Source organism: Spermophilus citellus (assembly GCF_964194105.1).
Source record: "Spermophilus citellus genome assembly, chromosome: X".
Taxonomy (NCBI): Eukaryota; Metazoa; Chordata; class Mammalia; order Rodentia; family Sciuridae; genus Spermophilus; species Spermophilus citellus.
The window spans coordinates 34821714-34839769 of record NC_138190.1 but is presented as its reverse complement, the minus strand read 5'-3'; the positions used below and the strand labels follow the sequence as shown (position 1 = coordinate 34839769).

Sequence of the window (18056 nt, the reverse complement as noted above, 5' to 3'; positions counted from 1 at the left end):
AGTTCAAAATCTACAGTTATGGCTCACACCATCTCATTAATCTATAGTAATGTCTGCAGCAGTTGTGTGACAATGTAGGTCTCCTATCACAGACCCCCCCCCATATCCTTGAGCCCTAAATAGATAAACCAATCCATTCTTATACACCAGTACAAACCACCCTTCAAAGAACAGGCTCTCGCCCATATTGTTGCTTCAAGTATAAACTAGTTTGCAATACAATTAGATTTCCATCTATTCATTGTATTTGGAAAATGATCCTCATCTTTTATTCCAAAAACTCATATATGATTTATGGGAGTAATTATGAGAGACATCTCTAAAATACAGTAATTGACAATCAAAAACACATTTTCCAACTCTTCAGGCAAAAGCACAACTTTATTTTCACCTCTAAAAATAAACCACAATTGACAACAACAAAGGAGACTGTGCAGTTCAATTTTTTATTTTAATAAAATCAGAATATGCACAGCACATGCAGTGCTAGCATCTAAACTAATACAATAAGCAATTACTAAAGCTACAGTGACTTGAGGTTCAATCTTTACATTCAGCAAGTTTAAATCCATTCTTACATGATTTTCAAAACTTTTATTAACTGAAAATATTGCTTGCTGATAAAACTTGCTCAAATGCTATCGCTGAATGTACAAGTCACTGATTATGCCAATACAACAAAGATAACCACATGTTTGAGGATTGCAATGTGCCAGACATTCACTGAAAAAAAAATACACACAACTAAACAAAACTCACACAACAAACATCTGAGAATCTGGACACTTCATATCAGTGTTTTGAAGTGTTTCATTAATATCTTAAGACAAGTGTATCAAAACCTTGGCATGATTTAATTTCAAGTCGCCAATTTTGTTTTTACTAACATCAGAAAGTTATGGCTACACTGCCAATGCCGGGTCTGCTTAATTTGACTTAAGAGTTTAATATGACTTAACATTAAAAGCTCACACTACCCCGAAATATATAATTTCACGCATACGGTGACATTCAACATTCAAGTGCCAGTGTTTTTGTACTGTCTTTTGGTCAAGTTTCTTTAAACTTTCAAAGAATCACTTTTAGGCTTACAAAAATAAATATTTGTCAAAATGTTCAATAAATATTACATAAAACTAGCAGCAAAAAGTATCTAGAAATCTGTCGTGTGCAAATAGTTTTCTTCCCAGCTATCATTCCCATGGTCCCAAATAAATTTTAGAATCTAGTCCCATCCCCTTCCTAGACAAGCTGCGTTCAACAATCTCCAAGAGACAAAATAAGATTGGAAGTTTTAAGGACACGCACACAAGACATATATATAAAATTCTCTGATGTGCAATAAAAGAAGTACTTTGTAAAAAGTTATGGGCAAAATGTACAAGGGCCTAAACCTAGACTAATTGAAATAGCACCATAACAAATGACCTCAATACTGTCAAGTGCACCTACTTAATAAAAGTTTTAGAACAAGGCACAATACACTTGAAAATCTATTGCACTTTAGGAAATTTTTGCCGTCTTCCTATGCCACTGTAAAAAGATTGAGCGTTTTGATCACCGCATTCTGGCCACAAAAATTAGCCCAGAATTCAAAGTGGCAGAGGCATTTTAGTGGTGGACAATGCTCATCTTTGGCCAGATTTAGCATAAACAGACTATAAATACAATGGAAACCTATGCAACTAAAACTGACTAAACTGCACTGTAGAGCAGGATCGACACCTTGTGCAGTTATGTACATATTTCCAACCTGTGTGATCTCAAAGATTTCAGTTTGTTACTCTTCTGGAGCCATTTTTACAAAGTCTATAGTAAGCCAGTTTAACATCTCAACGCAGCTTGAACAGAGTAATGTGAATCGGCATTTAAAATAAAGCCTGCTGCATAATTCTTCCTGTTCATACCCTCTTGACCAAAAAACATCAACACTAGCATGCGTTATTAGACCAAAAATCATCCAGGGCCCTAATGAGGGCTGGTCATTGCTGTGGTCAGCCATTCTACCATTTCAATTTCATTTATGGCAGGCATTTAAAAAGTCTAAGTAGATGAATTCTCCTAAAAACCTATTTCAAGTTATCAGACCTTTAAACTTTCCCTGTAATGGTATGCCCACATTTGGCTAGCTCATAATTAATGATCTGCCTAAACATTGAAAGAGGAATTGCTGCATTTACTTGCATTAACTTTGAAAACAGTGCTTTGAATGTATGCATGTATTCATACATCACCTCATCATGACTGGAATGGCTTGTTTAAAGACTATCAGGTTCTAAATACCTATCCAGGATAGAGTGAGCAAATCAGAACTTTAACTTAATACAGTTTGCCACATTAGAAACTAATTCCATTGATATGCTTCAAGACGTTTGTTGTTTGTTTTCCCCCAATCTGCAAGTATCAAAAAGCCCTAATGCAGGCTACCGCTTAAGTTTTTTCCTTATAATATTTATGGATGAATCGATGATTCCTGTTAAGTTGTATCACACCTGTGTGCCAAGGTTTGATTTTAGCCCAAGTTCAGTAAATTTATTTTGTCAAAACAATTGATATCTTGAGCATTACTGAGCCAACAGGACATCAAAATAAAAAGTTGTCTAAAGTTAAAGGCACAGTACATTAACAAACAAATGATCCTCAGTCACAAAATTATAAATGCAGTTTGGGATGGGGATAGGCGGGAGGGGAGTTAATCCAAACTACAGCAATGAAGTCTTCAAACCACCTTCCGAACAGGGCTGCTGATTGTTCCTTTCATTTCTTCTTGTGACCTTGAGCTCCCTTAAAAAAAAAATTTCAGTGGAGAATCACAGCTGGTAATGTACTGCGAGTTCTTGAAGCTACACAAGGTATAGTCTGGCTAAGTTACATGTGGTTTCCATATTAGCTTGTTTGGCAGGGTGACCTACTGCAAAGTAGGCTCAGTTACCCCACCAGTCAACCCCCTGGGAGTTATAATTTCCTCCATATCCATCACTGTTGTAAAAGCCTCCATAGCCACCTAATGAGAGATTTAAAAGAGAGAAAAATTAATTAAGTCATCCATCATTAAATACAATCCTTCCAATCTTTAACTATTCTCAAGTCAAGTTACAAAAAGCAATCTACAGTGTTGAACTTCCCCCGAGGGGCTTAATGATGCTTTGAAAAAAGACAGGTTAAAAATGAACACTACCTCCACCAAATCCTCTGCTGCTACCATGGCCGCCTCCGCCGCTGCGACTGCTACTCGCACGACTGCTGCTGAAGCTGGAACTGCTGGCACCGCTGCTTTGTCGGTAGTCTCTGGCACCAAACCCTCCACTGAATCTACTGCTACAAAGGGAAAAAAAAATGTTGGTTCACATGAAAACAAAAATTCTAAGTAACTCAACTCCTGCTCCAACTTTCCAACAGTTTCTGAGTTTTCCTTTCAAACAATTCCCCAGGCGGCCACACTTCACCACCCAAAGTAGCTGTGAAGTCCTTCACAGTGAAGAACTGACACCTAATAGTCTTACCTACGCAATTGAGGCAGCCTAAGAAAATTGAGCTTTTAAAATTAAATACCAAAAAGTTAACTCTGGACATTACCTACCCAGAGCAAATGACACTGGGAAGTGCAAACACTTTTCCCCCCTCATTATGTACCACCGATACCTTACCTCTTAGAACGTCCACGACTGCTACCCTTGTAGTGGTGTTCAAAAGCCATGTTTTCTAACCAAGACGGCACTTCTTGTTTAGCTTCAACAAGAAGATCCAACAAATCCTTAGTAATATTTACGTTTCTCTCGTTAAAGAATGAGGTGGCAAGGCCTAGAACAGATCCAAAAAAAGTACATAGACAAAGGTCTTCCAAAGTGGCCCAAGGGTTTTTTCCTTTTTTTTCTTTTTCTTTTCTTTTGGGTACTGAGGATGAACTCAGGAGTACTTTACTACTGAGCTACATCCCCAGTCCAAACAATCAGACCATCCAGGAACCACTTACCAAGGTTTCCTACACGTCCTGTACGGCCTATGCGATGCACATATTCCTCAATATCACTTGGTAAATCAAAATTGATAACATGTTTCACATTTGAAATATCTAATCCTCTTGCTGCTACCTGAAAAATAACTTCTGTTATATATATGGCCCATTTAAAAGAAAGCATTTAAACATGCTGAGCTTGAATGAAAATGATAGTATTATACATACTGCCGTAGCCACTAGAATTGGGCTTTTTCCTGAGCGGAACTGATGAAGAGCCTCTTCCCTATCTCTTTGAGAACGGTCTCCATGGATACTGGTGCAAGCATATCCTTCATGATATAAGAAATCCTCCAGAGAATCTGCACCTTTTTTAGTCTCCACAAACACTAAGGTCAGTGAATCCTTGCCTGAATTTGAAAAATTACAAGGTTTATGTCACTAAAAACAGCTTAATTCTTTATACTTAGTAAACACGCAAAGAGGCAACTGAAATGGACTGTTTTAATATAGAATAAATCAAAAGGAAAGGTAATAAAGACAATCCAAATGGATTCTCATTATAATTTTACCTGTTGCATTTAGGAGGTCAAGCAGAAATGACCGTTTGTCTGGTTCTTCCACCCAGACTACTTTCTGTGTGATATTCTCAGAAGTAGAGCCAACTCTTCCTACGGCCAAAAAGATATACTCATCCAAGAAATCACGAGCTAGCATCTGAAAAAATAAAACAAAAAACATTTTTTTTTAAGTATCTACCAAGATAAATTTCTAAATAAATAATATTTGCAACATCATATGGTACCTGTATTTCCTTAGGAAAAGTAGCACTAAACATCATAGTGTGGCGGACACCTTTTGGAGGCATAGTATCTTGTTCAACTATTCTACGGATCTGAGGTTCAAACCCCATATCCAACATCCGGTCAGCTTCATCTAATACCAAGTATCTGTCACAAAAGAAAATTTAGTTTACAATTTATCAAGAAATCAAGACAGTTTTAGTACAGCTATACTATAATTACAATTATACATTAAGGTAGTTAAATTCCTTACACTGCATAATGTGGCACAAGATTCTTCCCATTAGGTAATGTCATCCAAGATCAGTGCCAAATTAGTTTTTACTACTTGGATATCTGTTGGTCTGGTCATCCTCAGCCTCTACTAAAATGGTGACTAATTTTTCAACATTAAAATTATGATGCACAAACTTTTTCTTAAAAAAGGACTAAAATAAATCACTTCTTAATCTTTAAATTCAGAGGGCTAGGGCGTAGCTCAGTGGCAGGGCATTTGTCTGGCATGTGCTGAGCCCTGGGTTCAATTGCCAGCACCAAAAAAATAGATTTAAATTAGACAATATCACAAAAGTAATTGTCATGGGGCTGGGGATGTGGCTCAAGCGGTAGCGCGCTTGCCTGGAATGCGTGTGGCCCGGGTTCGATCCTCAGCACCACATACAAAGATGTTGTGCCCGCCGATAACTAAAAAATAAATATTAAAAAAAAATTGTCTCTCTCTCTCTACCTCTCTAAAAAAAAAAAAAAGTAATTGTCATTATTAAAAATTAACATACTTGCAGAAGTCTAATCCAATCTTTCCTCTTTCCATCATGTCCACAAGACGTCCTGGAGTAGCTACTAACAAGTGGCACCCACGCTCTAAGTCTCGAATCTGCTGACCAATATCAGCACCACCATAAACCACACAAGGTCGAACCCTTGATCGGTATGAGAACTGTAAGCAAAACAATTTTATTTGAAGGTCAAGATTTTTACACACGATCATAAATGTTTTGTTAGAATCAGTGAGAAAGCAATCATTGAAGCACATACTTTTCGGGCTTCCTCATAAATCTGTACTGCCAGCTCTCTTGTTGGTGCCAATACCAAGGAGATTGGGTATTGTTTACGGCGCCCATACCTTCCGTTCTCCTTAAGAAATAAAAACAGTTAATCTATAAGTTGAAGTTAACAACATAATTTTCCTTTGAAACTTGGAAAACATTCCTTAGTAGACTAGATAGAATCTTAGCATCATCGAGAAAGCTCTTGCAATAGCTACAAAATTCTACAACAATTTTCCATTTTATAAAGTAATACCCATCTGGAGGTAAGGTACTTGCCTAGTACTGCCAAGGCCCTGGGTACCAAGTATCTTGTACCAAGGAAAAAAAAGATTAATAAGTATTTACCTTCATGGCCCGTAAAGCCTCTCCTGGACCATCTGAATAGATCTGACTCAAGATGGGCAAAAGAAACGCTGCAGTTTTTCCAGACCCTATTAAGAAAAAGCATATCCATTAAAGTCACCAAAATTCAGGTCAAGCCTATTCACTTTTATAAATGTCATCTAAGGCTTCTTTCGTAACTTAAACAGTAGAGCTGGGTAGCTGCATCAATGACCACATGACCCACAAAAGAAAACCACAAATATAAGCCAGGCACAGTGGTATACACCTGTAATCCCAGCTACTCAGGGGGCTGAGGCAGAAGGCTCAAGAGTTCCAGGCCTGCCTGGCCAACTGAGCAAGACCCTGTTTCAAAATCAAAAGGGGGCTGGGGATATAGCTCAGTTGGGTAGAGTACTTGTTCAGTCCCCAGCACCACAAAAAAATAAAAATAAAAAGGGCTGAGGATGTAAATTTAAGCTCATTGGAAGAGAACTTGGCTAGCCTAAGTAAGGCCCTGGGGTACCAAACAAAAAAACAAAAACCCACACAAATTACTATTTGGCTCTTTACAGAAAAAGCCTGACAAATGTTTCACTCTTATCAAGTGGCCTTACCTGTTTGGGCACAAGCCATCAAGTCTCTTTTCTCTTTGATAATAGGAATAGCATGCTTTTGCACTGGAGTTGGGCGAGTATAACGAGTAAGCTCAATATTTCCCATGATAATTTCTCCCATCTCCACATCACTGAACTGTTAGGAAATGGAATAGAGTTAAATAGCTAAAAACACATTATCTAGAGACATTCTGTTTTATATAATAATGGAAATCACCATCGACTTAGATCACTGATTTCAGTAAAATTGTTACACTTTGAGAAAAATCACCTCTAAGCTTAATCCACATTGAAAACTTTTGGTTCTTATGTTTGACCCATTTCCTACTTAGTGAATTAAATAAAGTAACATTGAATTCATCTGCTCCCTTTTCACAAACCAATGAGGTATCTGATCTACATGAGAAGCCCATCTCATTCTGATGTGCCGTGGAAAGTTACAACCCCCTCTGTCTTAAAAGGTCAAACAAAAATACTTACACTTTCAATATGTGGAGGACAGTTGTTGCCTGTTGCCTCAACTGGAATGTCATCATATTTCTCAAAGTTAATCCCAGTGTTACCTCCAGAAAAGAGCTCCCTAAAAATCAAAAGACTGGTAAGTTTACCTACTACACTAGCTAATAAGCTTCATCATAATTAGCAGACATTTTAAAAACTTACTGTTCCAAGCGTTCACTTGGTGGGAGTGGCTTTGACCAGTCATCTTCATCTGATTTGTCACACCAGCGACTATTGCCACCACGTTCAAATTTGCCAAAGCCACTTCTGTCTCCACGGCTGCCAATGCCATCATAGTCACTCCGTCCACGATCATCAAACCTAAATAGCACAAGCAATTAATCAGAATCACATCATTTAGCTATTATCAGATCTCCACCACTACTCCTGAATGCTATCTAGAGATAGGTGAATATTATTCATTATGGCCAACTACAAGGATGTCAACAGTCTAATTCTTGCTGCTTCTTATTTGACAAGGCTTACTAATTGCCAAATTGTATATGTATCATTTATATATTTCCTAAAATCACTATTCTTGTAAAGTCATACAGATTATAATGATGCCTCACACATTCCAACATTAAAAAATCAAGTTTTATATGTTTAAAATTGGCACATAGCTCACATCTTTATTTAAACTGCTCTTGGATCCAAATATACTTAGTGGTAGGAAAAACGAAAATAGCACACCAAATATCAATTGTCCAGGTTATAATAGGATGTCATTTAAAGGACAATTCACCTGTGTGACAAATTTTGGATAAAAGGTAGAAAAATATCCTTACCTGAATTAAGATGTTTTTAGGGATTTAGGCCTGTTTGCGAAAAATCAGGACACAGGACTAACCACAGCTATTAGGCGCATGGCCACACTTGCATAATCAAAAATATAAGGTGTTTAAAAATTGTCATATAGAGTCCACAAAAATCTCAACCAAATTAGGTTAGGCCATTATATTAGAATATGTAAAACTAGAGAAACAAAAAATAACTGACTTTATGATGCCAAAGAGCAAGCATATTCATATTTCCATTTAAGTTCTATGTAACAAGTTCATTTATTAAAGACCTTTTATAGCTAAAAAATACAATGATTAAACAGACAATGCTTAACATCCAAATAGGCGGTCGGGATGAGGAATTACCAGATTAAAGATCAATCCCTAAATTGCTATTGCATATGCACATAAGGTGACAAAAAAAAAAAAAAAAAAGAAAGAAAGAAAGAAAACCAACCACTTACCTTCCCCTTGATCCACTTCCACGATCGCTGAAGAAACTAGACTTCCCTCTAGAATCACTTCGAGATCCAAAACTGCTGTACGCATCCTTATCCTTACTGGAACTCCACCCAGAACTGTCTTTGTCGTAGAATCCTTAAATAAATAAAATAAAAAAGGTACAAACACTGTATTAGAAGAATCATATTAAAGTATTGCCAATCTTTCTGTTTTGTTTTTTTGTTGTTGGTGGTGGGGTACTCAATCCCAGAGGCACTCTATCACAGAGCTACATCCCTAGCCCTTTTGAGACAGGATAAAGTTATGTTAAGTTGCCAAGGCTGGCCTCAAACTTGTGTTCCTCCTGCCTCAGCCTAAGTAGCTGGGATTGCAGGCATGTACCACCAAACCCAGTAATCTTTCTTCATTTGAAGCCCCCCCCACTGACCTTTTTTCTGTGGACATATTCCTATCATGTTACTAGAAGAGAATCAAGAATTACAATTGTTTTTGGAGATTTAAAATATAAAAAAATCCAATTCTTTCCACTAGAAAATATTACACACTAAATCAAGTGATTAATCTGACAATCTAAGAATGTTCTGAATGAATACCACCTCTAAAAGGCCAACAGCTTTACCTATAATACAATGGTTATAGTTTTGCCAAATATATAACCATCACGTTTTAATTTCTATTCACTTCATATGTCTGAATGAGTTTGATGAAATAGCGGCCATTGTTTCAATGTTTCTTAGAGGTGGTATTCATGTAAAACATTCTTAGCATGACAGATTATTTGGTTTGATATTATCTTTCAATTTCAATAGTAAAAAGATCAGTGCTTTGTATACACATTGAACATACTAGTGTCATGATACCATTTTAATGGTTCACCTATCATAAACTTGATGTGAATCAGAAATATTTGGAAAAGGAGAACTCTTCCCTATCCATTCTCAGTGTGGACAGCTATAAATATTCAAGTAAGAGGGTCTCACAAAGGTATAAATTAGCCCTACCAACGACAGGTAGAAGGTTCAAAGACAGAGGATTTAACTATCTTCAATGATACCTTTTTAAACAGAGACAACTGATGAGTTAAGTTACTTTTTCCTTCTGCCTCCCACCTCTACCATTAGCCAGCCAGGTACTTTTGCTAACAATCAAGATCTGAATTCAATTTCTCATTCTAAAATCTCTGATATTGTTTCTGATTTCCTATCACTGCAACAAAGGGGGGAAAGCAATAAATATACATTAAGGTCCATCCCAGTTACCTGCCTTCTTTTATCTCATATCTCCCTTCCCTCTTGATCATTAAAGTTTTCCTCTAAATTTCATTATTGTCCATTGTATGCAACACACGACACCCACAATATGAAACATCTATTAATTATCTATCACTACATCACACACGTAATGGGAAAAGACATTAGATGTTATATTACACTTTGCACAAAACCTTTCAAATGAGGCAGTTAAGTAGATGAAACCAGAAAATTATTCCCAATTCACTGGAGTGTGACCAACGCTATTAACTAGTCTACAACAGGGCCATCTTCATTTTGGCACCTATGCAAGACAACTAGGTTGTTATCACTGTGCAGTTTGGTTTACATAGTAGACTACCTGCTCACCTTTTTCTAATGAAAACTATACTGCGAATTACTACAAATTGTGCACAAGAATATTGCACAAAAACCATACCCTTGGCCTGAGAAAGTCTAACATAGGAAAATTCTCCACTGTTTGATATTAGATGCAGTTTTTCTTCTCTCTCCATTCTTGTGGAGTGGGTTCTGGGGATAGAACCCAGGAGCTTGTGTATGGCAAACAAGCATTCTACCTCCGAACTATATCCCCAGCCTTTATTTTTTTAAATTTTAAACAGGGTCACACTAAATTGCCCAGGCTGGCATCAAACTTGTGATCCTCCCGGCTCAGCCTCCCAAGTTGGTACCATGTGACATGACAGGCAGCTAGATGAGATTTTTTTCCTCCTAAATCCTAATATTTGAAGAAGTCCTGTTAGAAACACAATGTTTACAGACTTCAAAGTTGCCTCATTTTCCCTAGCTTTGACTAATTTCTAAATGAAGAATTATCTCTACAATGTTGGTGTTAAAGACTTACCTTTAGCAGCTTCTCTGTTCCTTAAATGAGGAGGAATATAGCGCCCTTCTAAAAGAAACAATATAAAATTAATGCCAAAAACTTTTACATTAGAGCTTTTACCAAAATTTCTGCTAATAAAACTGTTCCCCCCCTAAAAATCTCTAGATTCCTAGTCTGCCTACTTGCCTGGAAACCGAGAGGGAAAAACATAAATCTTATTTTAAATGGGTTATAGCTTCATAAGATTTGGGGAAGGAGCAGGGATTGAACTCAGAGGCACTTCACCACTGAGCCACACCCCCAGCCTCTTACTAATTGTTTTTTTTTTTTTATTTTATTTTGAGACAGTGTCTCACTAAGTTGCTGAGGCTGGCCTTGAAACTGGGATCCTCTTGCCTTGGCCTCCTGAGCCTCTGGGATTACAGGCACGTACCACCACACCTAACTAGAACTTTATTTGACTCGAAACCTAATAGATGAAACCCACAAATCAAATGCATTTAACTAGCTACTAGTAGTTAAATAACCTAATTTGTTATAAAAGACTACTACTATGTAATAAATCATATGATTAGCCTCTAAGAAGCTTTTGTTTCTGTACCATTAAGTTCCAATACATACATTAAATATACATGAAAAAGTTACAAAGGAAAGATAGCTAGAGATTGGAAGTTTTAATTTAGGGCTTGCTGAGTTTTAAGTCAACTGTTATTCTATATGCAGGGAGGAAAACAGCCCAGATTATGGATTAAAAGCAAAAGCAAATTATGTATATCCAAGTAAAGGTAAGTCAACTTGTTTTGTTTCTTATTGTTCTTTTTATTTTTTCAGTGCTGGGGATGGAATCCAGGGCATCACAAATGTTGTCGAACACCCTACCACTGAGTTACAATCCAGGCCCACAACTTGCTTTATTACTAGTACACCTACAATTTGTCTTTTTCACTTCTGGACTGAATATTTTTAAAAAGCTCTCTATTAGGAAGAGCAAGTCCTAAGATGCCCAGCATGGCAAATTACATTAATACTAACCTCTGACAATCCCCAAATAACCCCCCTTTGTATAAAAGAGAAAAAAAAAATCTTTTGCCAGAGTTCACAACGTATACTTATCGAAATATCACGTGGTACCCTATTTTTGTCTGTTTAAAAAATTAAATTTTAAAAAAAATCACATTTAAAAATCCTAGCCATCGGGCTGGGTTTGTGGCTCAGTGGTAGAGTGCTCCTCTTGCATGTGTGAGACAATGAGTTTGATCCTCAGCACCACATTAAAAAAAAATAGAATAAAATAAAGGTATTATGTCCATCTACAACTAAAAAAATTTTTTTTTTAAATCCTAGCCATCACCCCCAAATTCAATATAATCTTTCTATTAGTAAGTCCCATGTTCTTCAAGAGAAAGGATCATCAGTAGCTGATTAAAATGCATATTTCCTTAACTGAGTTTAATTCTGGTCAATTCATTCCAACAGGAATGAACACATCCCTACCACCTTTCAAACTAACTGGGCTCACAATTCATAAGACATAATCAAAATCTAGGAATAATTTATGTATTCTATAAGGTTCTTCTTAATGATTAACTGCTGTTATTCAAAAGAACCAACCCTTTTATTACCAGAAAGGTCACAATGCTTCAGATTGATCACTAAGTACTACATAACACCAAATCTACATAATTCTATGCATAAAGTTGAAGAACAAATTCTTAAATTTTAAGTACATTCATGGAAATATTGAGCTCTAATACTCAATAAGTCCATAAAATGTATTACTTACTGCTGGCTGTACTTCCTCCAGTCTGATTATCTGAAGAGTTCAGGTCTAGGCCAGCAAACTAGAAGAGAGTTAGATAGTTAGCAGCCCCAGTGCTAAAACACACTAAGATAACTAGTCCTGCATTCAAATAGTTACCCCAGATAGTTCACAGAGCAGATGAGAATGTTCTTAGTGAGAATGAGACCAAGATCGCTTGGAAGACATAAGGCTCTGAGAAAATGCAAAATAGTACCACTACATAGATACTACATAAGGCAGCACAGGAAGATGCTGGTGCAGTCCAGTACCAACTGGGTCTGAATTTAATGTTAGGACAAATTCTGATTTAACTATTCTTTCGTTCCTTTATCCCCAAATAAAATACTAGTATTTTAAATTAGGGTAAAATACTCTGCTCCTAGAAAGAACATTCTACCACCTTTGAACCTCCACTTCTATCCATCCCTTCACACTAATGGTTCAAAGCCTCAACATTATACAAAAAAGGTTATGTAGTGCTATGTTCATGACGTTTTATAATAGCTAACCAAGAACTACCAACAAGCAGCAAGGGAGGAAAAAACTACAAATGCAAAAACAGATTACTTTTTTCAGAAAAGCCACAGAAGACCAAGTCATCCAGTACTGTTGCCATGTGTCTACAAGAGATGTCATATACCACAGTTATAAATCCTGTTGTTTAAAGCTCAATGATACTGCCAAACTGCAAGTATCAATGGAGTCACTGAAAACTGGCAGCAGATGCTATCTCAAATAAATTATAAAGATGAGGACTTTAGGGAGCTCATTTCCAGAATTACCATTGGCAAAATATGCTGCCAAGCGCTCTCTGCAGTTAGTTAATAAAGTGATACTTTAAAGCACAACAGGAATACAGACTTTCTTTTTGTACTTGTTACAGTATAAATTTTGTTTTTAATTTTATACTGTTGCAATATGAACTAGAAGCAAGCATAAAAGCTTCTATAAATTGACAGGATTACATTGTGGCAATTTTCTCAATAGTGAATTTGCTTGCGATAAATTCCTATCTAAACTTTAACGACCGTGAAGGCATAATTTTTTAAGTTAAATAACAACAATATTAATAAAATTAATTATAACAAATATAAGGTTCATTTCTGCCTACAATCTTAAAATCCATACCATCTATGGAGTATGTTAAAACATTTAGCCTTGATTGCCCTTGATACAGGATATTTTTGTCTATGCTCCATTCAACATACGAAATAGCAATAATGTGGAGAATTTAATATAACTGTTTCATTAACGGGAGGTGTGTGTGGGGGGGTGAATATTCCCTAAAGAGCTCGTTAAACCCTTCTTCCAAATCACACCTCTGCCAGGAAAACCTTAGAAGGGATTCCAATGAAGACAAAAGAGCCTTCAGACCCATTCCCAAAATTTTACTCCACATATAGCAACAAGTCAAACAAACTGTTTATCTCCCCCTAAGTCATATCCCGGGTGTTTTTCCTCTGGTGAGTCCCTGGATCAAACGTCACGAACATGAAGACACTAAAAAATAACCCGCGGTACCACCACCCCAAGAAAAACAAAGGGCAGCCCTAGGCGAAATAGCCACACTGACCATCTCAAGCAAAATGGAGTTAAGAGATGTGCCAGGTCCTTAACCTCCCTGATGTCTTCCCGCCGCGTTCAACTGTATCTCCAGAGCCTGGCGCCACTTCTTACGCAGTGGCCCATTACTCCCTCCCCTTCCCCCCTCCTCCCTGAATTTTCTGCGTCACAAAACTTTCCACTCCGGAAACGCGGCCTCCCCGGCCGCGACGCTGGGTCTGCGACGACCCTGCGGAAACTGGGCTGTAGCGAAAAGAGGCTGCGGAAGGAAACCCGGGAGGAACTAGATGCCCGTTCCATCCTCCTTTCCAGGCCCCCGCCAGTCGTGGGGCCGCTAGCCCGGCCTCTCCCAGCAGTGGGCCACAGCGCCGCCCAGCCACCCAGCACCACACAAAGGAGGCCGCCGCCATTACCAGAGCGAAGGCCACCCCCCCCGCGTCGCCCCCTCCCACATTCCAGGGCAGCGTTTCTCAACCGCTCACACGCACACGAACACGAACACCGGACAACGCCGGGTCTCCCGGATAGGAATCCGAGCCGCGAGAGCGGTGAAGACCGAAGCCCTCGAGGCCAAAAGGGTTCTCATTCGCGCGCCGTCGCGCTGCGCAACAACCCCCCCCACAAACGGGTCACTAATCAGCCGGGGTTCGCGCGTGCGCATCCCTGCGAGAGCGCGCACCCCTCCCCCCCGCCCGCCTGCGCACGCACACACAAAAGCCGCCATTGTACTCGGCCGGGGGACAATACCGCGGGCCAAGCCGGGGCCGGTCCCGGGCCAAAACGACAGCAACCACTGGCACTCCCGCCGCCTCCCCGTCCCTCTAAAGCCCCGGGCACTGAAAGTATCTATCCCGAGGAACCCAGGAAATATAAACTAAGAGTGCCACTTAGCGCTGCGCCATAAACCAGGTTAGGTCAGAGGACAGATTCATGCAGCGGCCACCTTGGTCCGCTCTTTGAAGCTCACCTGCTGGTCCAGCCCGAGCGCATTTTCCACCGCCACATGACTCATCCCTGAAGAGTACCGAGAACTCGGAGTCTTCTGCTGCTGAGCGAGTGTGCTTGGTTCACCGCGAAGGCCCTCTCACGGGAGAACTGCGGCTCTGGAGCGCACGGCGCGGCCACCGTTCTAATATACCCACTCGAAAGACTGCTACGTCAGCACGTAAGACGTGTGCCCTCCCTCTCACATCCGCACTCCCGCTGCCGCTTCAACTTCTGCCTGGCTACTGCGCGCTCTTGTTTCTTAACCTCGCGGGATTTCGCAGGCAGTCCCGTCGCCCCTTAGTCGTACAGCCTTGGAGCCAGGCACATCAAATGCTGTTCTGTTTTGCTTGAGCTTCACTGGCCCTGCTCTCCGCTAAAAACCTTAGAGTTCTCGAGATCTCGCGAGAACTTTTGCTGTCTCTTTTTTTTTTTTGTCTTTTTTTTTCCTTCGGCAACAAGGCCTTAAAATTTAACTCAGGCCTCTTCACTCCCTTTTCCTCCCCTATGCACCCAGTATTCGTTCTTCTGTTTCAGCGCTCTCCCTTCTCTCTCAGTCCCCGGGCGCGAAGATGTCGTGGGATTTTTCTGGTCTAGTCAGCACTTGATCTTCCGAGTGCAGCCTTTCCAAAACCGGAGTTAGGCAGAAAGAGGCCCGAAACGGAGAGGGCGGCGGGTCACGTGACCGCAGGTGTTGAGCGCGGTGGCCATTTTGTGTAGCAGGAAACGGTGACTTGAATAGAGTGCTCAGAGAGGGGGAAGGGAGGAGGTGGGAAGGGGGGGAAGTGGAGAGGGGAGGGAGAAGGGGGGAAAGGGAGAGACTCGGGCCGGTATGGTGACCGGGGTGGGATTGGGGTAGAAATGAGGGGGAAACTGGTGGCTCCGCCGGGTGGCCAGACGCTTCACAGCGTGGTTGCCTAGGTAGCAAGGACGCCGCCCCCAAACGCAAAGGCCCCCCCGCCCCGTGCCCCCAGCTATGAGAGAACAATAAGACCATTATGTGCTGATCTTGGCCGGGAGCCCTCTCGGGACCCCGACCTTCTGCCGGAATGCGGGCCACTAAATGTAGGCCTCTAGTCTCCTTCCCTGGCTCTCCCCGGGCCAACAGCCACCGGCCCTTCAGGGACTTGGCAGGGATGGGGGTGGGGTGTGAACTGCCCTAGGGCCCGAAGTAGTGGGGAGGGGGTGTTCCGGACGCAACTAACCCGGGTTCGGGGTGACCCCTGGCCACTGCAGCGAACGCAGCGTTGAAGGAAACGCGTTTCTGCCTTCGGAGGAACCGCTTATTGTCGCCCCCTCCTCGGCAGGCCACTCCTAGTCTCAGCTTCTGTTCCATAGACCTTTAAATAGGGAAAAAATAAAATGTTTTCACTGGTGTCTCCCCGACTTTAAGCAAATGATCACACATATTGGGTTCTTATAAACTTTTCCCACCCTCTTCTGACCCTCAGCCTAACAATAATACGCAGGGTTTTCTGCCATCCCCCACAAAGGCTTCTACTCCCAAAAATTCAAATTGCTCGTCCTCAGCACATAACTTACCATACACGAGAAATGAATTACAGTAGATGGGGTAGAGAAAGAAGATGTGAGGGAAGGGGAGGGGGGATAGTAGGGGATAGGAAAGGTAGCAGAATACAACAGTCACTAATAGGGCATTATGTAAAATTGTGGATGTGTAACCGACGTGATTCTGCAATCTGCATTTGGGGTAAAATAGGGGGTTCATAACCCACTTCAATCTAATGTATGAAATATGGTATGTCAAGAGCTTTGTAATGTTGTGAACAACCAATTTAAAAAAAAAAAGAAAAAAAAGGTTAAAAAAATTGAAACTGAAATTCTAATGAGATAAGGGATAATACAACACTGTATCTCGGGACAAGTTGTTCAAGGGCTTTGGGTCTCAATGTTCTCATCTTTAAAAGGAGTCGGTTAAACTGCATAACCCTGTAAAGGACTCAACTCCTCTGTGAACTATTTTTTAATGCCCCCTTTAGCTATACTGAAATAACAAATTGTAGGTAATATAACCTACACTGAACTATACCTACTTTTAAAGAAATGACCTAGTTCTAACATAAAAACAATGATTATAATAAAACAATGTAAGTTTTAACATATAAATGCTCGAGCGCAACTACATTAATGATAGATACCTGCCTGTGAAGCCCCCAAATGCTGTTGTTTTCACAGCTCAAGTACCAGAAGCAGCTGCCGCCTCTGATAGCTTCATTTTCCAAAATGGTGAACTCTTAGCTAACATTTGAAACAAAGCAGTACCACTTTCCTTCAGTGGATACAATAGTTGCATTCGTGAACAATTCAGTGGCCACAGGAACTGGGCAAAAATACTTTGTATTTATATGTGAAACAGTGTCCTGGCTTGGATGATGATTAACTACTTTTTCACCTTCAGGAGCTCCCAGTGGATCAATTCTTTGTTGTATGGAACTGATAAGGCCCCAAAAAACATCTAGCATGCCTGATTTCTGCAGATTAAATGCCAGTAAGCCTGGCCAGTCATTGTGACCACTAAAAACATGCAGGTTTCCACCATACCCTTTTGAAAACCACTAGTCTTAATGATCATCCGAATCCCTGCCATGAGATTCACAAATTTTCACAGAGCATTGGTGAAATGTGTTCTTGGTTTGGCTTCAGTTTCCTTTTCCCACAGACCAGAGTATATATGAGTCCAAGATGCAAAAGCTGAGTTTTTGATAGCTCTTCAAATTGCATGCAGCAACCATGAGATGTGCCAGCTCCCCTGGTTCTGGGCTGTTTTACTTTTGAGTAGAACTGGCATGCAGAGTACTTAACCGCCATGGGAGTATCTTTAAAAATTAAAATATACAGCAGTTTCCTATTTTCAATTAACCCCCAGCTCATACACATATGCAGTTCAAACTATGAGGGCATTTTGTTAATCAATATGTTATGATTGAAATATCAAATGAAGAGGAAGTGGAGAAACATACAAAGCTTTGTCTTCAAACATTTTCATTCCTAAAAAGAGCCATGTGCATACTTGAGGCAGCTAAATGAGTCAACTTTCACCAAGCTCCAAATGACTTTTCCATTAAGCAGTCATTTGCATATCTTCTCCACATGGCAGTCA

The 18056-nt window shown here is 40.0% G+C and overlaps 1 protein-coding gene across 2 annotated transcripts; it reads right to left on the bottom strand.

The window, feature by feature from the left end:
- Positions 1-362: 362 nt before the first annotated feature.
- Positions 363-15108, bottom strand: DDX3X (DEAD-box helicase 3 X-linked). 2 transcript variants are annotated; one of them, XM_081276361.1, is made up of 17 exons: positions 14919-15108; positions 12371-12428; positions 10606-10653; positions 8493-8625; positions 7409-7567; positions 7226-7325; positions 6746-6881; positions 6153-6238; positions 5794-5892; positions 5535-5695; positions 4761-4905; positions 4528-4672; positions 4184-4365; positions 3974-4091; positions 3648-3801; positions 3179-3318; positions 363-3004 (listed from the first exon to the last, which is right to left on the bottom strand). In XM_081276361.1, the coding sequence occupies exons 1-17, from the start codon at positions 14961-14963 to the stop codon at positions 2925-2927; spliced, it is 1989 nt and encodes a 662-aa protein (XP_081132487.1). In that variant the 5' UTR covers positions 14964-15108; the 3' UTR covers positions 363-2924. The 2 variants fall into 2 exon arrangements, with proteins under 2 accessions (XP_081132487.1, XP_081132488.1); XM_081276362.1 differs by having other exon boundaries at positions 3179-3315.
- Positions 15109-18056: the final 2948 nt, after the last annotated feature.